Source organism: Tamandua tetradactyla, chromosome 10 (assembly GCF_023851605.1).
Source record: "Tamandua tetradactyla isolate mTamTet1 chromosome 10, mTamTet1.pri, whole genome shotgun sequence".
Taxonomy (NCBI): domain Eukaryota; kingdom Metazoa; phylum Chordata; class Mammalia; order Pilosa; family Myrmecophagidae; genus Tamandua; species Tamandua tetradactyla.
Genome location: NC_135336.1, coordinates 101,856,921 through 101,876,923, shown reverse-complemented (window position 1 = coordinate 101,876,923; position 20,003 = coordinate 101,856,921). Strand labels below are relative to the sequence as shown.

General features: G+C 49.5%; 1 protein-coding gene across 3 annotated transcripts; it reads right to left on the bottom strand.

Moving 5' to 3' along the window:
- Nucleotides 1-301: 301 nt before the first annotated feature.
- LOC143648094 (uncharacterized) lies at nt 302-3,704 on the bottom strand. Of its 3 annotated transcripts, XM_077117680.1 has the most exons (7): nt 3,401-3,701; nt 2,994-3,104; nt 2,598-2,794; nt 2,035-2,229; nt 1,454-1,669; nt 887-1,084; nt 302-519 (listed from the first exon to the last, which is right to left on the bottom strand). In XM_077117680.1, exons 1-7 carry the CDS (start codon nt 3,536-3,538, stop codon nt 321-323), a joined length of 1,254 nt encoding a protein of 417 aa, XP_076973795.1. In that variant the 5' UTR covers nt 3,539-3,701; the 3' UTR covers nt 302-320. The 3 variants fall into 3 exon arrangements, with proteins under 3 accessions (XP_076973795.1, XP_076973797.1, XP_076973796.1); XM_077117682.1 differs by lacking the exon at nt 887-1,084 and having other exon boundaries at nt 3,401-3,704; XM_077117681.1 differs by lacking the exon at nt 2,035-2,229 and having other exon boundaries at nt 3,401-3,698.
- Between the last annotated feature and the right edge of the window lie 16,299 nt (nt 3,705-20,003).

The window sequence follows — 20,003 nt, the reverse complement described above, 5'->3', positions numbered from 1 at the left end:
AATTTCCAGATGAAATCAGTTGGGCAAGACCTTAACCTCCTTGAGCCGGGCCATCCCATCTGTCAAGTGAGGATAGAGGTTCCCTCCCTCATCCCATCTCTGGCCCAAGAATAAAGGGTCTAAGCAGTGAGCACCACTCCCGGGAACAAGGACACATGACAAAGAAGCAGATCAGTGGATACTAGGGTCAGAAAAAGGCAAGAGAAGAGTGACTGCACTGTGGGGTGGGATCCCAGATCAGATGCAAAGTAGGAGAGGAATGCAATGTATCGAAGGAACTGACAGACACGGGTCAAAAGCATAAAATAAATATTTAAATTTTATTTAAACAAGAAAATGGAAAAAACAAGGAAAAAAATTATGAATAAAAAAACATAAACTCTTTGCTGGTTTCCCAGCAATGTGCTTGGAGAGGACAAATTAACAGACTCCAGGCACTGCTCAGGTTGTCCACCACCTGGCGCTGGATTGGGTCTGACCTGGTTTGGACTGCAGGTCCCGTGGAGGGTCCCCTTCACACTGCGTGGGAGAAGAGAAGGACAAGCCATGAGTGACTCTGCCATGGCTGCAAGAACGGTCAGGACGCCATAAATGGAAGGTCATGACCAAGTGCTGACTTATCTCTGCCTACCCTTGAGCATCTCATCCTTCACACTGTCCCTCTGGCAACAGAGGAACAGCCTATCTCCCATGCTCAATTTAAGAAGCTCCACTTGAGGGACCTCATCCCCTGTACATTACCTTTTGTCCTACCAAAGCCAGCATCTTGTGTACTCTCAATCCCACCCCTTGGTTATGGCCCCTGAGGATCAGAGACAGCAAGTGACATCCCATGTCTCATGTCAGGAGTTGCTGAATTGAGAGGGATGGTGGGCAGGGCACTGACCTTGAGACCAGCTGATGCATGTTGTGCTCCGGTGGGAAACTTGTTCCCATATTCCCCTGACCAATGGTCTTTAATAATAATAATACAAAGATTGATGTTGTGGTCATGAGGTATAGCTCAGGTTCTAAACCAACAGGCCCTGTGGATGGCCTGAACCAGGTTTGACTCCTCCAGGTGGTCAACAGAGTCATCTTCACACTATGAGGGAAGAGATAAGGACAAGCCATGAATGGCTCCTCCATGGGTGCCATAAGGGTCAGGGCAACACAACAGAAGTTTATTGAGAATGTGTTGATTTCTCTCTGCCTGCCCGTGAGGGTCTCCTCCTACACACTGCCCTTGTGGCAAGAGAGGAACAGCCTGTCACCCATGCCCAACTTGAAAGGCTTCATTTGGCTCCGCCCATCCCGTGGCTCATCCCCTTGTGTTCTCAATAGCCCTGTGTCCTGTGTGCTTTCACTCCCACCACTCAGATGTATCCCCTGAGGCCTGGGGAGTTGATAAGACATCGCAGATCACATGGCAAGTGCTAACTGACTCTGCAGTGATGTTGGCAAGGGCACTGACCTGGTGGCCATCTGGTCCAGGACCTGTTGGTGGCGGGTGATGTATCCGCCATTCCCCAGGATGTTGGCCAACACACAGGGTTCCCTGTGCATCTGAAGAGGCACCTGGAGATCCCCAGTCCTCTTTCCCCAGCTGGCCCTCTGAAAGATGTTAACTGGCCCTGTATTGAGTCTGGCCTGGTTTGGATTCCAGGTCCCATGGAGGGTCCTCTTCACACTGCGTGGGAGAAGAGAAGGACATGCCGTGAGTGGCTCCTCCATGGCTGGAAGAAGGGTCAGGACACCATAAATGGAGGTTCAGGAGCACGTGTTGACTTCTCTCTGCCTACCGTGAGGGTCTTATGCCTAATACTGTCCCTCGGGCAACAGAGGAACAGCCTATCTCCCATGCTCAATTTAAGAAGCTCCACTTGAGGGCGCTCATCCCCTGATCATTACCTTTGTGCTACCATAGCCTGCGTCTTGGGTTCTCTCAATCCCACCCCTTGGTCATGGCCCCTGAGGATCAGAGACAGCAAGTGACATCCCATGTCTCATGGCAGGGGTTGCTGAATCAAGAGGGATGGTGAACAAGGCACTGACCTTAAGACCAGCTGCCACACTTGCTGTTCTGGTGGGAACCTCGTTCTCATGTTCCCCGGGCAAGTGATCTTGCAAACAAATTCAAAGATTGTAGTTGTGGCCACCAGGCACAGCTCAGGTTCTAAACCAACAGGCCCTGTGGATGGCCTGAACCAGGTTTGACTCCTCCAGGTGGTCAAAAGAGTCATCGTCACACTATGAGGGAAGAGATAAGGACATGCCATGAATGGCTCCTCCATGAGTGCTAAAAGGGTCAGGGCAGCACAACAGAAGGTTATGAGTATGTGTTGATTTCTCTCTGCCTGCCCGTGAGGGTCTCCTCCTACACACTGCCCTTGTGGCAAGAGAGGAACAGCCTGTCACCCATGCCCAACTTGAGAGGCTTCATTTGGCTCCGCCCATCCCATGGCTCATCCCCTTGTGTTCTCAATAGCCCTGCGTCCTGTGTGCTTTCACTCCCACCACTCAGATGTATCCCCTGAGGCCTGGGGAGTTGATAAGACATCGCAGATCCCATGGCAAGTGCTAACTGACTCTGCAGTGATGTTGGCAAGGGCACTGACCTGGTGGCCATCTGGTCCAGGACCTGTTGGTGGCGGGTGATGTATCCGCCATTCCCCAGGATGTTGGCCAACACACAGGGTTCCCTGTGCATCTGAAGAGGCACCTGGTGATTCTCGGTCCTCTTTCCGCAGCTGGCCCTCTGGAGGTTCTTTACTGTTCTCCTCTCCTCCACATCCATACCAATGTTTTCATCACCCTGGTTAGCAGTAGGAAACACATGTGCTCTTTGGGTTCACCCTAGGTTTCTCAATAACAGATCTGTCTGGGAGTCAGGATGAAGACCTACACTCTGGAATTCCTGAGTGATCGTAGGGGTTGCCCAAGCTGGTTTTGATTCCCGGACGCCCCATCGATGTCTTGGCACCTAAGAGTGAAGCTCTATGCCCCCATCTCACCTGCAGTCTCCTCTGGGCACTGCTGTTGCTGTGGTCCACAGGTCTTGTGGTCACAGGGATGGTGTAGAAGTCGTAATCATCCAGTTCTGGGCCCCTCTTCCGGGTGGAGGTCTGTAAAGAGAAGACCATCATATAGGCTGGGAGGACAGGAGACATCAACTCCATGATTCTGGGTGAAGCCATGAGGTGGGTGCCTCTCCTGCTCTCCGTACCCTACGCAGCCATGACCTGGAAGGGGGCATGACAGGTCCACCAGGTGTCCATCCCCAACCACCTGACCTTGCCAAGTGCCTGTCCCTGCGCATGTCACCCCCCACCCCCCACTCTGGGACTGGGAGGTCTCAGGCTGTCTGGGCAGGACCACCAGGGAGACTTGGCCTGAGCTCCTGGACAGGACCCTGGGTTACCCGGTGGGTCCTCCTGGTACAAGGCCAGAGGTTTTGAGGGCAGGAGCTGAGCCAGCGCCTGCAGCGTCGGAGGAGGCTGTCCCCATGGGGTCTCCTGAGGCCACGGCCTCTGCCCACAGGTAGACAACAGGAGAACATCTTGTTCTCTCAAGCACCTCTTTCCGAGTGAGCCGTTAGGGGCTGTGTCTAGAATGTAGGTGCCTGGATACCGGGGTTCCAAGTTCTGTTAGGCTCCTTCTCCAAGGAAGTGAGGTCACCCCCTGGTCCCTTTCCTTGTTCCCCTCCATGAATGCAATCTCCCCCCGTGCTCCTCTGTGGGGTGACCACCCTCCCTCTGCTCCCTGTCATCTCCCTCCCTGCACTGTGTCACCCTCACAACCCTCCACACTGCTCCCTACGGCATGGGGACGTCAGGAGGAAACTGAGGGCTCAGAGTCTGGTTCAGACCCGACTCTCCTCCTCCCAGTTCTGTGCTCCTGCAAGTGCTGGTGCCTCTCAGCACCTCCCCCTCCCCCTCCTGCTCAAGGGACATTCCAGCTTCTCCTGCCCAGGGCCACCAACGGGTGATGTGTGATAATTCCTATTACACTTGAGGCTGGGCTCACCTGTGCTATTGCAGGGGCTGAGAAGGGGAAGGACGGCCTGTGGGGTGGAGGCAGCAGGGACCCACCTCTACTCAGGGCTGAGCTCACAGGTGTGGTCTTGGGAAAGTCACAAACCCCTTGACTTCATTTCTCAGTCCACATCCAGGGTGGCTCGAAAGTCAGAGAAAAGCAGCCTTGTTCCCCTTGGGTGTAAACCTCCAAAGGCATCTCATTCTCGTTAGCATTTCCTCCATGCTTCCACAAGGTGTGTCCTCTCCCTGGGCCCCCGAAGGTGGTGTGGTGCTCTGCCATGCTCTGTGCCACCCCAGGCGCTCAGTTCCCCAAACCACCAAACCTGTTTCTGCTGACCAGGTCCCCAAGCGAGTGGAACATATCGTTCAGGGCCTGAGAGCACCGCGGGTCACTGGAGGAGAACCGAGGGTGACACTTCTCCTAGCCCAATCAGAGATGGGAAACTGAGGCCTTCTCTCCAGGAGCCTCTTCCCCTCTGGGGTTCGCCCACCTTTCAGTGCCCAGCATGGGGACAGGCCTCCAGCTCCCTCTTCTCCTGGATGCCCTCGCATGCCCTGGGGAGGCAGACCCCTGTGGATTCTGTGACCCGACATCCTGCCATTTCCCCACCTCCAGCTGAATCATCCCCACAGCAGTGTTTGTGAGGTGGTTCCTCATTGCATTTCCCTAACGCCTGTTGATGTTAAATATGCTCTCATATGCTTGTGGTCCCTTTGCATCTCTTCTTTGCAGAAATGCCTGTTTATGTTTGCACCCGTTTTACATGTGGTTGTAGGTGCTTTTGTTGTTTACTGGTGGCAGGCTTCTCTATATTCTGGATGAATTAAACACAGATCAGACATAGGAATTTCTCCCTTTCTGTAGGTTGTCTTTTGACTTTCTTGATTATGTCCTTTGATGCACAGTTTTTTGTTATTGCCAAACTTCTAATAAACACTTCTTTATTATAAGTATTATTTGTTTTTCATATCATACCCCCCACTCCTCCCCCTCACTGATCACCAGCATTACAATCTAAATTTATTTTGACATTTCCCCCCCATTATTCATCTTTATTCCATATGTTTTACTCATCTGTTGACAAGGTAGATAAAAGGAGCATCGGACCCAAGGTTTTCACAATCACACAGTCACACTGTGAAAGCTATATCATTATACAGTCATCTTCAAGAAACATGGCTACTGGAACACAGCTGTACATTTCCAGGCCATTCCTTCCCTCCAGCCTCTCCACTACATCGTGACTAACAGGTGATATCTATTTAATGCCTAAGTATAACCTCCCGGATGACCTCTCGACTCTGTTTGGAATCTCTCAGCCATTGACACTTTATTTTGTCTCATTTCACTCTTCCCCCTTTTGTTCGAGAAGGTTTTCTCAATCCCTTGATGTTCAGCTCATTCTAGGATTTCTGTCCTGTAAGAATTTGAGAATTTTGCCACGCAAAGGAGGACTCCAAGAGACGTTCTTTCATGCAACACGCAAGGGGTTTATTTTCCACACATGCGTGGGGCTCCCTGAACACGCAGGAACAGAGAGCCCCGAACTTAATTCTGCAAAAGCTTTTTAAAGGGTAAGATGAGGGGGGTGGGGGTTGAGCATGGGTCACAGGTGCTGTTTTGCAAAAAAGCAGATAAGAACAGTTTTACAATAAGCATTTCTTAACAGTTTTACAACAAGTAACCTTGGCGCCAGGATTGTTTATCTTCAGTCTGATGGGGCCCATAATTCTTTTCTTTATATTTCTTAACTCACACGAAATGCATAGCCGTGAATATAAAATGACACAAATGCTTTTGCTGGATATTTCAGAAGCTAAAATATATGTAAATAGCTAAATTAAGCAGGAAAAATTAGCTACTGTTAAGCTTTATAAAATTCCCTTTTACAGTCCCACGTTGCTAGGTAGGTCCACACCCCTGGGAGTCATGTCCCACGCCAAGAGGGGGAGGGTGGTGAGTTTCCTTGTTGTGTTGGCTGGAGAGAGAGGCCACTTCGAGCAAAAAAGAGGTTCTCTTGGGGTGACTCTTAGGCCTAATTTTAAGTAGGCATGACCTATCCTTTGTGGGGTTAAGTTTCATATGAACAACCCCCAAGACTGGGGGCTCAGCCTGTAGCTTTGGTTGTCCACACTGCTTGTGAGAATATCAAGAATTCAACTTGGGGAAGTTGAACTTTCCCCCTTCCTCACCTCCCCGAAGCGGACTTTGCAAATACTTTTTTCTTCACTGTCCAATCACTCTGGGATTTATCGGGGCATCACTCTGGACAAACCCACAAAATCTCATGCTCTACTCAAGGTTCCATGTCCTTACGGTGTTCAATTAAGCTGTCGACATAAGTCATATTAGGAAATGCACTAGTCAAAATACAAGTTTTGTACCAAATAAGCATTTTTTGCCTTAGTCTCACACAGAAGTTGAAATTTTAAATATTAACTACCATCTGTTTTCAGCACCCTGCAGTAATGACATTCCTCTGTTCCTCCTCGTGCCAAAACCATTTTTAAACTTGTACATTTCGTCACTGTCATTATACACTCTAGGCATTCCTAGATTACACCATCTCAGCCTTTATCGTCTATCTTTCTTCCTGATTTCATTTATGCCCCAGCCCTCCTCCCTCTATCATTCTCACATTCAGCTTCATTCAGTGTTTTAACATAATTGTATTACAGTTAGGTAGTATTGTGATGTCCATTTCTGTGTTTTTACATTCAGTCCTGTTGCACAATCTGTATCCCTTCAGCTCCAATTACCCAAGATCTTACCCTATTTCTATCTCCTGATGGTCTCTGTTACCAACGAAATTCTGCAAGTTTATTCACTAAAGTCAGTTCACATCAGTGAGACCATACAGTATTTGTTCTTTGGTTTCTGGCTAATCTCACGCAGCATAATGTTCTCAAGGTCCATCCATGTTGTTACATACTTCATAACTTTATTCTGTCTTACAGCTGCATAATATTCCATCATATGTATATACCACAGTTTGTTTAGCCACTCATCTGTTGATGGATGTTTTGGCTGTGTCCATCTCTTCGCAATTGTAAATAAGGCTGCTATAAACATTGGTGTGCAAATGTCTGTGTCCTTGCCCTCGTGTCCTCTGAGTAGATACCTAGCAATGGTATTGCCGGGTCATATTGCAATTCTGTCTTGAGCTTTTTGAGGAACCACCAAACTGCCTTCCACAGAGGTTGTACCATTTGACATTCCCACCAACAGTGGATGAGTGTGCCGCTTTCTCCACATCCTCTCCAGCACTTGTCATTTTCTGTTTTATCGATAATGTCCATGCTGGTGTGTGTGAGATGGTATCTCGATTTGGTTTTGATTTTCATTTCTCTAATAGCCAGGAAACTTGAGTATGTCTTTGTTGCATCCTATGAAACAGAGCTCGAAGGATATTAAGGAACGATGAGAAAGAGAGAGAGAGAGTGAAAGAAAGAAAGAGACAAACAGATGGGATCAGGGGGTCTGAAGCTTAAGTTTAGCAAACAACAGACCACTTTATCCTGAACCAGATCCTGCTTATATACTGCAGGGTAACAAAAGGCCTGCCTGCTTTTCCTAAGGAAACAAAATACTTAACTTTCTTCATACTTAACTAACCGTTTGGGGGTAAACGAACATTCTGTTCCTCCCAGACTGTTCCAAACAAAGCAAGTAACAATCTCCTCAGTTTCTTGCCCACCCAGGGAAAGCCAGCTGCTCTCAACAAATTCTGCAGGTCCTATTTTAACGCTTTGGCTCCTACATCTCTTCATGTCCCTTTGGCCATTTGTGTTTCCTCTTCTAAGAAGTGTCTGTTCAAGTCCTTTGCCCATTTTGTTCAAGTCCTTTGCCCATACTAGGCCTTTATCTGATCTATCATTTCCAAATATTGTTTCCCATTGTGTAGGCTGTCTTTCTACTTTCTTGACAAAGTTCTTTGATGTGCACAAGTGTTTTATTTTGAGGAGTTCCTCTCTCTCTCTCTCTCTCTCTCTCTCTCTTTCTTCAATGCTCTTGCTTTGTTTGTAAGGTCTAGGAAACCGCCACTTATTATAAGATTTATAAGATATTTCCCTACATTTTCTTCTAACAGTTTTATAGTCTTACATCTAATATTTAGGTCTTTGATCCATTTTGGGTTAATTTCTGTATAGGCTGTGAGATATGGGTCCTCTTTCATTCTTTTGCATGTGGATATTCAGTTCTCTAGGCACCATTTATTGAAGAGACTGTTCTGTCCCAGGTCAGTTGGCTTTACTGGATGCACAGAAGATTTTAATTTTCATATAACCCGTTTTATTTTGTTCCTCATGCTGTTGGTGTCATATTTAAAAATTATTGGCAAGTCCATGTCCATGAAATGCTTCTGCTCCATTTTAATTGAAGAGATTTTCAAGGTTCAGCAATTACATTTAGCTTCTTTTTTCACCTTGAGTTGTAGTTTGCATATGGCTGTGGTGGGGCCAACTCCATCTTGTCCCATGTGCACTCCACGTCTCCCTCCACCTTTTCTTGACGAGACTGTTGTTTGGCCACTCAAGTAGCAATGGATATTCTGAGTTGCCCTACATCAACTAAAGAAGTTGAATCAGCAATCAAGATTCTTTTACCACAGAAAGCTTCTGATCTCAAACCTTCTTCTGGATACGGGAGACGTACACACCCACCCCAGGACCCACGTGAGATGTGGGTGCATTCACAGGTGGGACCCAGCGTGGAGTGAGGAGAGGAACCCCAGCAGCTCTGATGGGGCAGGCCTGGGGGGCAGCCTGCTTTCAGGGCTTTCCTCAAGGGAGCTCAGGGGCTGGGGGGACGCGGGTGTCAGGCCACTGACTCAGTGTCCAGCAGCTCGGCCCCAGAAGGAAGAGAGAGAAGGAGAAAGCAGGTTCTGCTCTCAGGGAGCTCATGGTTGGGTGGAAACACATACACAGTCCACCCAGGAAGTGACCTTAGCATCTCCCCCGAGGGAAGCCCCCACCTGGTGGCAAACAGGGCCCGGAAGTAGATGTTCTTCTCCACTTGCAGATGAGAAAATTGAGGTTCAATTCACAGCCAAGCACCTGCAGCCAGATCCCAAACCTCCATGGGCCTCATCTTCCATCCCTGAAGCTTCTCCAGTGGGAACAGTGACTGACGTGGTGTGCACTGAGGATCAATGGGGAGCACCCCCGGAGTGAGGGGCCGCAGTCACTTCCTCAAGTAGAGGAAGTGCAGTGCCTGCGGCCCTCCCAGGCCATGTTCTCCATCACCCCAGGGAGAGTGGACTGCCTGGTCCTCCACATCGGGGTCGCCCAAGGCAAGAGCAAGGTCACGCGTCACTCCCCCATCCCTTCCAGCACCTGCTCCCTGCAGGAACCCCAGCAGCAGCCAGCAGCCCACGCCCTGCTCATGGATGATAATTAGAGGCTCCAAACCTGAAATTCCCTGGAGTCAGCAGAGGTCAGTGAGGGGGTGTGGGGGGGACGTTCTCACGGTGTTCCCCAGGCCTGTTGCAGGCCAGACTTTGGAGCACCTCCCTCAGGCCTTATGTGCATACCCTCTGCCTGGTGGGCTGGGAGGCTGGTACCAGGAGCTCTGAATCCCCAAGAGGGCACTCTCAGATACCCTCTTCCCACAGCAACTCCAGACACTCCTATAAAATATACACCTAGTCAAATGCAGGACAGCTCATCCACATGCACAGATGCTGTTCCCAGAGCCAGAAAGTTGAGGTGAATAGTAAGATACCCCAGGCCCTGGAGAGCTGTAGTGAAATAGAAGAGAATGCTGGAACAACTGGCACACTAAGCCCATAAGGAAGTATGGCTAAAGGTGCTTCTAAAGCTGCTTCAGAATCAGGAGCTGAGGCTGCAGATGTTTGTAGCTCTGGATTTGGGGAGATAGAAGATGTCTCTGTGGACCGGGCACCGGAGCTGGCTCTGACCCTCAGGTTGCTGCTGGAGCTGCCACTGACCACACTGGTTGAAGTGCCACAGGAGTTGGTTTCTGACCCGGGTTTATCACTGATGTTGCTTTAGCTCGGGAACTGACCTGAAGGAGGGTCTACCTCTGGGGCAGGTGGTGACTATGTGCCAGCAACGGCTTTCACTCGGGAGCTGGGTCTCAGCTGGACTTGGTTCTACCTTGTAGCTGATGTTGTCACAATCCTGAGATTTGCTGCCTTCAGCCCAGAAATTGGCGCTGTATGTTGTCCTTGTGTGCGAGAGGTGCTGCTGGAGTTGCAGGAAGTCTCTTTTTCTTGAGCTGACCCTAGCTGAAGCTCAGGAGTTGGAGCTAAAGCTGCTGCCTGAGCTGGCTTTGGCTCTTGAGTTGGCTCCATCTGAGATTTTTGTGCTAAGGTTGAGCTGGAATTTTCTGCAGGACTGGGGCTGGTGCTTGGCTGCTGCTGGCTCTAGATTTAGAGGTGGTACTACAGCTGGTCAAGGAGTCAGCTAAAGCTCTGAGCATCACACTGGCTCCAGTTTTGGAGTTGCCATTGCCACAGGAGAAACGTTCACCCACATGACAACCTCCTAGGACAAAAGTGTCCCACTAGATTTGAGTAGTGCAAGCCAAAACTCCACCCCAAAATGCCTTGTTATACAGATGTCTACCCTATGACGTGTCTGAGCTTCCCCTTAGCTCTTGGTCCAACAGTGGTTCGCTGCATCTCCACCCCATTATCCTCCTTTTGGTTCACTGTTATCCACCCCATCCTCCTGACCCTCTGGCTTGCCTTCCACTCAATCTTGAGGCTTGGAAAAGGAGGAGATTTGGAGAGAGCAGAGCAGAATGACATAGCCACAAGAAGCAGAGTCCAGAAGCCAGTGACCTTTGAAGATGCAGAAGGGAAATGCCTCCTGGGGAGCTTCATGAAACAGGGAGCCAGGAGAAGAAGCTAGCAGATGACACCCTCTTTTCCATGTGCCCTTCCAGATGAGAGAGGAACTCTGACTGTGTTCACCATGTGCCCTTCCACTTGAGACAGAAACCCTGAACTTCATCAGCCTTCTTGAACCAAGGTATCTTTCCCTGGGTTCCTTAGATTGGACATTTCTATACACTTGGTTTAATTGGGACATTTCCAGACCTGACACAGGGCAGAGTGAGGACAGCCGAGTGACCACTCAGCCCAGCTCTGCCGTGGTAGCCACCTCCCCAAAACACAAATAGCCCTTGGCTACAGAGCAAGCCTGGAATTACAAGGCAAAGGCCCCTGCCGAAATCCTTTCTGAGAGTGTGGCTAGAGTGGACATGTGTGCGTTGGCCGGGCAGGTGATGGGTAAGAGTCCTGGGCACAGGTGGCAGAAGATTGGTGAAGTAACAGCCGACTTCCAGTGGAAGAACAGCAAATCGGGGTAGGGCTTAGGGAGAGTTCGAGGTTCGCTGCCCTCTCAGAGCCCCAGTTCCCAGGCAGGCTCACGGGCCCTCCCCACGGCCAGCTCAGATCCGGCCTCCCTGAGCCCTGCCCCCTCCCGGCCCGACCCCCTGCACCAGGCGGAGGCTGCTCGCAGCCACAGATGGTTCACATGAGAACATCTCCAGCTCTCCTGCCCTCTCACAGCTGATTTTAAACAAAGCTCAGTGTTCCGATCTCATGGAAAACGTGCTTCTGCCTTTAACAAACACGTAGATAAGCTATTACTGTCACTGCACCGGCATAAACTATTCCAACCCGCCCAGCCATGCTCTGCCCTCTCCTATTTGCAAATCGTTTAATTTGTGGGGCATGTCTGCCCTGCCCCAGGCCTGGGGCTGGGGACATGAGGACAAAAAAGACAACCCTTCCTTCTACAGGATGGGGTGGGGATGGGAGTCCAGGGGACAGACGCCAGGAGATGGGAGTCCAGGGGACGGAGTCAGGGGACGGGACAGCAGGGCACGGGAGTCCAGGGGACAGAGGCCAGGGGATGGGAGTCCAAGGGACGGAGGCCAGGGGACGGGAGTCCAGGGGACAGAGGCCAGGGGACAGGAGAGGAGGGGACAGAAGTCCAGGGGATGGAGGCCAAGGGATGGGAGAACAGGGGATGGAGGCCAGGGGATGGGCGTCCAGGGGACGGAGGCCAGGGAATGGGAGAACAGGGCATGGAGGCCAGAGGATGGAGTCCAGGGTATAGAGGCCAGGGGATGGGAGTCCAGGGGATGGAGGCCAGGGAATGGGAGAACAGGGCATGGAGGCCAGGGGATGGGAGTCCAGGGGATAGAGGCCAGGGGACAGGAGTCCAGGGATTGGAGGCCAGGGGACGGGAGTCCAGGGGACGGAGGCCAGGGGATGGGAGTCCAGGGGACGGAGGCCAGGGGATGGGACAGCAGGGGACAGGAGTCCAGGGGACGGAGGCCAGGGGATGGGAGTCCAGGGGACAGAGGCCAGGGGACAGAAGAGGAGGGTACAGGAGTCCAGGGGACAGAGGCCAAGAGATGGGAGAACAGGGGATGGAGGCCAGGGGATTTGCGTCCAGGGGATAGAGGCCAGGGGATGGGAGTCCAGGGGATGGAGGCCAGGGGATGGGAGAACAGGGCATGGAGGCCAGGGGATGGGAGTCCAGGGGATAGAGGCCAGGGGACAGGAGTCCAGGGATCGGAGGCCAGGGGACAGGAGTCCAGGGGATGGAGGCCAGGGGATGGGAGTCCAGGGGATAGAGGCCAGGGGACGGGAGTCCAGGGATCAGAGGCCAGGGGACGGGAGTCCAGGGGACAGAGGCCAGGGGATGGGAGAACAGGGCATGGAGGCCAGGGGACGGGAGTCCAGGGATCGGAGTCCAGGGGATGGGAGTCCAGGGGACAGAGGCCAGGGGACGGGAGAACAGGAGACAGGAGGCCAAGGGATGGAGAGCAGGGGATGAGAGAGCACGGAATGGGAGTTCAGGAGATGAGGGCCATCCCGTAGACATGCAGTGCAGCCCTGTCAGATGAATGCCCAGTGACGTGTGACAACTTAAGATGCAAAAGAGGAGGGCGAGTTGCGTGGAGGCAACGTGTGCCCAGGGGGTGCCACAGTGATAGTTAAAAAGCAGCCACGAAAGCTGTCTCTCTATGAGGGAACTTGGGGGCAGGGGAGGCCAGAAGTTATGATAATTATCCGTAGCAGCTCATAAGACAGGGAGATGACACACGTCTAACACTTAAAACCAGGTTTAGCTAAGGCAGATGAGGAGGCCCCCGCTGTGCCCAGGACCGGTCCCCACGTCTGTCTCTCCGTGGAGCCCCAGGTCTGGGGTGGCCTGCTCGGGCCGCACGTCCAGAGCCTGGCAGTGCCCATCAGACCGCGGCCTCACTACATGCCTGTGGGAGGAGGAAGGAGGGAGGAGGGAAGATGCTTTCGGGGACAGGTAGGCTGGGGTCCTGCAGCCACTGTGTGCTCCATGGGGCAGCCCCAGCCCGTGGACACGGCCTCGCCCACGAGCAGTGCCAGGAGTGTGCCCTGGACCTCAGTGCCAGCCTCAGCAGCCCTTGGGAAGGGCACGGCCTGCCCAGGACCCTCAGAGACAGAGACGCCGAGTGATCAGGGACCTCCCGCCAGCCCCTCCTGATGGGCACGAAGAACTGTGCCCGCACAGGGACACCGTCTCCCCTATTAGACGCAGACCGTGACACTGCCCGCTCCCCGCAGTGGGCGGCCGGGATGTAGCATCCCCGGCTCCCGGCTAAGCTACCGCACCAGGCAGGAGCGGTTTTATTTCCCCAGGGGAAGCCTATGTTCCCTTCTCACTTCAGGCAGGGCTGCAGCGAGGACTCCTGCCCAAGCCCGGCACTCTGAGAGGCCACCCGGATACTGAGGGATGGACACCCACGGGCAGCTGCCGGCAAAGTGGCCAAGCTTCCAGCTGCCCTGTGGAGCTGACGTCCAGCGCCTGCATCCCGCCACCCGGCCCGGCCCTCCGTCGGCCTTAGAGAGATGGACGTGAAGGGACCCCGAGTGGCGGAGCGCAGGAAGACCCACCCAAGCCCGCCTGGGCCATAGTTCACAGACCTTGCACCCTCCTGTAGGGGGGCGGCCACTGCTTGCCACATCAGCTCCCTGCTCCAGCCAGGGCCAAGGCAGCATCACCCTGAGAGCTGAGCAACCCATATGCCCTCTCCTCTCCGTCCCCAAAACCGGGGTCCCCCTGCCCCTGTGGCCCTGGGAGAGCAAAGAACGGGGTCGTCAGAGGGTAGGGCACGGGGACTGAGCCAGCATAGGCTCTCCGGTCGCTTTTTAAGGCCGTACCCCACAGGAAAGGTGAACACGCATCTGCCACCAGCTCTGAAAAGCAAAGTGAAACAACCGCCCTGCAGAGATGTCCCTTCCAGGGAGGCAGGTTGGAATTCTGCACCCCAAAACCTAACCCAGCAGTTCCACACGAAGGAATCTAAAGAACCCCTGAGAAGTCAGGAAGGCAAGGGTGCACAGGACGTGCAGGCAGGCAGGGTCACGGACGGTGCTGGGAAACCCGGGCTTCCCCAAGGCCCCGGGTCGACCGACTGGGTGAACAGTGCAGTCCCACTGCGGAGGTAGCCTGAAAAGGCACTGTGGGAAGCCGAGCTTTACGAGTCCCTGTGATGAGGAAGGCAGAGGATGTATTGCTAGGTGAAAAAACATGACTGCAAAAAGTATGTAAATACTCTGTAATCACACACACACAAGTCTTAAATTTGTTAAGACTTGCTTTGTGACCCAGCATATGGTCTATCTTTGAGAATGATCCATGAGCACTTGAGAAAAAGGTGTATTCTGCTGTTGTGGGATGTAATGTCCTATAAATGTCTGTTAAGTCTAGCTCATTTATAGTAATATTCAGATTCTCTATTTCTTTATTGATCCTCTGTCAAGATGTTCTGTCCATTGATGAGAGTGGTGAATTGAAGTCTCCAACTATTATGGTATATATGTCTATTTCCCTTTTCAGTGTTAGCAGTGTATTCCTCACGTATTTGGGAGCATTCTGGTTCAGTGCATAAATATTTATGATTGTTATGTCTTCTTGTTTAATTGTTCCTTTTATTAGTAGATAGTGTCCTTCTTTGTCTTTTAACTGTTTTACATTTGAAGTCTAATTTGTTGGATATTAGTATAGCCACTCCTGCTCTTTTCTGGTTGTTATTTGCATGAAATGTCTTTTCCCAACCTTTTACTTTCAACCTATATTTATCTTTGGGTCTAAGATGTGTTTCCTGTAGGCAGCATATAGAAGGATCCTGTTTTTTAATCCATTCTGCCAGTCTATGTCTTTTGATTGGGGAATTCAGTCCATTAACATTTAGAGTTATTACTGTTTGGATAATATTTTCCTCTACCATTTTGCCTTTTGTATTATATATATCATATCTGACTTTCCTTCTTTCTACACTTTCTCCATGCCTCTCTCTTCTGTCTTTTTGTATCTGACTCTGGTGCTTCCTTTAGTATTTCTTGCAGAGCTGGTCTCTTGGTCACAAATTCTCTCAGTGACTTTTTGTCTGAGAATGTTTTAATTTCTCCCTCAGTTTTGAAGGACAATTTTGCTGGATATAGGAGTCTTGGCTGGCAGTTTCTCTCTTTTAGTAACTCAAATATATCATCCCACTGTCTTCTAGCTTCCATGGTTTCTGCTGAGAAATCTACACATAGTCTTATTGGGTTTCCCTTGTATGTGATGGATTGCTTCTCTCTCGTTGCTTTCAAGATCCTCTCTTTCTCTTTGACCTCTGACATTCTAACTAGTAAGTGTCTTGGAGAATGCCTATTTGTGTCTAATCTCTTTGGGGTGCCCTGCACTTCTTGGATCTGTAATTTTAGGTCTTTCATAAGAGTTGGGAAATTTTCAGTGATAATTTCTTCCATTAGTTTTTCTCCTCCTTTTCCCTTCTCTTCTCCTTCTGGGACACCCACTACACATATATTTGTACGGTTCACATTGTCTTTGAGTTCCCTGATACCTTGTTCAAATTTTTCCATTCTTTTCCGGATAGTTTCTGTTTCTTTTTGGAATTCAGATGTTCCATCCTCCAAATCACTAATTCTATCTTCTGTCTCTTTAAATCTGTCATTGTAGGTATCCATTGTTTTTTCCATCTTTTCTACTTTATCTTTCACTTCCATAAGTTCTGTGATTTGTTTTTTCAGTTTTTCTATTTCTTCTTTATGTTCAGCCCATGTCTTCTTCATGTCCTCCCTCAATTTATTGATTTCGCTTTTGAAGAGGTTTTCCATTTCTGTTCGTATATTCAGCATTAGTTGTTTCAGCTCCTGTATCTCATTTAAACTATTGGTTTGTTCATTTGAGTGGGCCATATGTTCAATTTTCTGAGCGTGATCCGTTATCTTCTGCTGGCGTCTGGGCATTTAATCAGATTTCCCTGGGTGTGGGACCCAGCAGGTTGAAAGATTTTTCTGTGCAATCTCTGGGTTCTGTTTTTCTTATCCTGCCCAGTAGGTGGCGCTCGTGGCACACGTTTGTCTACGGGTTCCACCAGTGAAAGTTGCTGTGGGTCCTTTAACTCTGGAAAATTCTCGCCGTAGGGGAGGTTCGGCAGCCAAAGCATCTTGGAAGAGTGCCAGCCGGCCTGGGGTTCCGAATGCGAGGAGGGTCGCCGGCCGTCGCAGCATGGGAGAGCGTCTGGCCGAATTAGCTAGTCAGCCCGGGGTGCCAAGCGTGGCGGGAGGGCGCCAGCTGTCGCAGCCCGGGAGAGTGCACTGTTCCCAGCCGGACGGGGCAGTCACGTGTTTGGAAGGGATCCCCCGGTCACTGTTCTCCGCATTCTGGGAATTTCCGACCCAACTCTCTCAGTTGGTCCGGGGGGCCTCGCGTGGTTGGGGCACCAGCCGCCGCGGCCTAAGGGGACCGCCTGTCCAATTCTACCAGCTGGCCTGAGAAGGTGGAAGGGAGGGACTCCGGTCACTTGCCGTCCCACCCAGGAAAGCCCGTGCCCCTTGGTGATCTCACCGGAGCTGGTTCTCCCAGATAGTCAGCCGTTCCAGGATGGGGTACGTCATCCCTTTGATCTCCCTCGTGGCTCCGGGAGCTGCTCTGTATTATCTCCACTCCCCCAGTAGCTGTTCTGGAGGAGGAAAGGTGAGGGTGGCAAGGCTGTCGAGGCTGGTGGCGGAGAAGCCAGTGAAGGCAGAAGAGGGGAACACTGGAAGCCTTTTAAGGAGAATTCAGAAGAGACAGGCTCTCTCCTGCTTCAGCTGGCAAGCTACTCCTGTGGAGTTCATCCAGATCCTCCATCAGCATCATCAGCTTCACAGCCTGACCTACAGATTTTGTACTCTATGCTCCCATGGTTATGTGAGATACTTTTACAAATTTTATATCTACAGATATTTCCTTCTGATTCTGTTTGTTCAGAGAACCCTACCTAATACAGCCTGCATACCAGGAGCTAGGTAATCAAAAGAAGCAAGACACTGAGTTCAGAACGAGAGCAGCTAGCTCTCACACAGGTGTGACTTCAATGGCATGGGAAGGGGGAAGGAACGTAAAAGATCATTGGGGATTAAAGAGAATGCTGCTCTTAAAGTTATATTGGAAACATTTGATCTTGCAATTCTACCTCTTGGCATATGCACAAGAGATATGAGTAGTGATATGCCATTGATACATTATTTTTAATGAAATAAAAGGTTTAAAACCTAACAGTACATTAAAAGGAGAAACAAGGATACATTCATGTTATGGAAAGTTCTGTGGCATTTACAATGAATGAGGTGGAATGCCCTTGGGAAAATAAAGCTCTGCATTTTCATGGCACCCAACTGTATGTGTAAGAAAAGATCTGAATAAATCATACCACATGGTTACAATGGCCCTCTGGAGGGGCCGCTGGATCTTGGGTGGTCAGATCTTTCAAGACATACTTTTTCAAGACATGGAAGACATTGCAACTGAGAAATTAGGATTTAAGGGATGATTTTCATTACTGAATCATTATATGGATATTCCTTTTTGCTTTCTGGTATATTGGAGTAGGCAGAGGAAAATATCTGAAATCTCTAAATTGTAATACTGCTGCCTTGATCTCTGGTAATGATTTCATAGCCTTTATCTTCTGCCCCCTGATTGTAAAAACCTGTGGCTAACCTTCATTTGTACCCATTTATCCAGTTTTTCAAGTTAAGTCCTATAGACACCCCCTAATGTTTATTAATGAGGGGTCTTGGATCAGTCCAAAACTAATCCAACCCAAGTCCAAAGTTCTCTTGATAACCAAGACTGGGTCTAACAAAAGTGGGCCCACCTGACATATGACGTAGCTTAGACTTTAACCCACAAGTCACCTAAACCTCATTATACCAAAAATCAAGCCTATCATCATATTAAGGCTGCCATTTTCTTATATATGTTCTGTGACTAAGCATGTAATCAATCTGTGCATGCTCAATAATTAGATCACCTCTAATTATGTCATCTACAGCCCCTGTGCTCATTATCCTAAACTCTGCCCTTCTCTTTCCCTAATAAAACTACTTTACTGCAGTTCAGGGAGACAGATTTTGAATGGATAGGCCATCCACCCTTCTGCTACCCACCTAGTAACAAATCCTTTCTCTCTTTGAAACCTTGGTGTCTCAGGAAGTGGTCATTTGAGCACATCAGGCAAAAGAATCCACTGCCTTTGTCCAGTGACAATTTAACAACCCAGATGGAACAGACGCCCAAGGGTCTGGAGCCCCAGCCAAGCAGGTAAGCCAGGTAACCGAACCTTTTGTGGCTGGTGGTCTGAATTCAGTCTAGGGGCTCAGCCACCGGGGTTTCTCTGTTCTGCCAGCCCTCCAGAGACTTTTGGAGCCTTTAAAAAGTTTCAAAGAGAGAAACCATTTTCAATTCCATGTCCAGACATCTGACTAAGGAGTAAAAGTGGATCAGGGAGTTAATGTGGCAGTTTGAGTCCCTTTGGTCCTGGATTTAAGGCCTGGTCCTGCTTCAAGAACAATCCCCTTACTCTGACCTCCTCATCTTTCTGTTTTCTGGGTACCATACTATTCAGGGTTTGAAGCTCTGACCTAAATTTGTTTGCTGAGTATAAGCCTAAACAATGAGTAATCCAACAATCAATTAAGCAGGCCTGTTTAAAGACTAGCCAATAAGTTACCTAGATATAGTAAGAATTAATGCTTGTCTAATTGCTAATTAGTGTGTTAAGTGTTTAATGCCTGTTTACTTGTTAGTTGGTGTGTTACTTAAATATAACAAGCGTTAAGTGTCTGTTTGAATTTGTTAATTGGCATGTTGCTACATTTGTATTGGTCAAATGTTCCTAATTGGTTCCTCATTATGGAAATTCTTTAAAAAGGGAACCTTTGGGCTGTACTGAAAATTGAAAACATTTTAGGTATGAGTTTATTAAAAAGGGGTTGATTTCTGTAACATAATTTGGCCTCAAAATGATTTAAAATGAAAACACTAGAATTAGTTGAAATGAAAGCATTTACAGTTAAAATTGTTCTGCAAAAAGGTAAAAATGGGATGAGATAATATTCAATCCTTCATTTGTCCCTCTCAAAAGTATTTCTGTGTTCTTGTTTCTTGTGTCACTAACTTTCTATCTGTATCTGCCTGTTTGTTCAATGTACATTCTTGTACCTTTGGACAGTAGTAACTCCATTGAAATTGCTTAAGAAATAAATAGGTGGTTGTGCTGGTTTGGAAGGATGGATGGACCCTAGAAAAGCCATGTTTTAATCAAAATCCCATTCAGAATAATGGGATTATGTTTGAAACTGTAATTAGATATGTGATTTAATCAAGAGTGGTTGTTCAGCTGGGTTAGGTGATGACATGTCTCCACCCATTTGAGTGGGTTTTAATAAGTTTCTGGGGTCCTATAAAAGAGGAAACATTTTGGAGTAAAAGGAATTCAGAGTGAGCAGAGTAGAACAACACAGCCACAAGAAGCAGAGTCCCCAGCCAGCGACCTTTGGAGATGAAGAAAGAAAATGCCTCCCGGGGAGCTTCATGAAACAGGAAGCCAGGAGAGAAAGTTAGCAGATGATGCCGTGTTCGCCATGTGCCCTTCCACTTGAGAGAGAAACCCTGAACTTCATCAGCCTT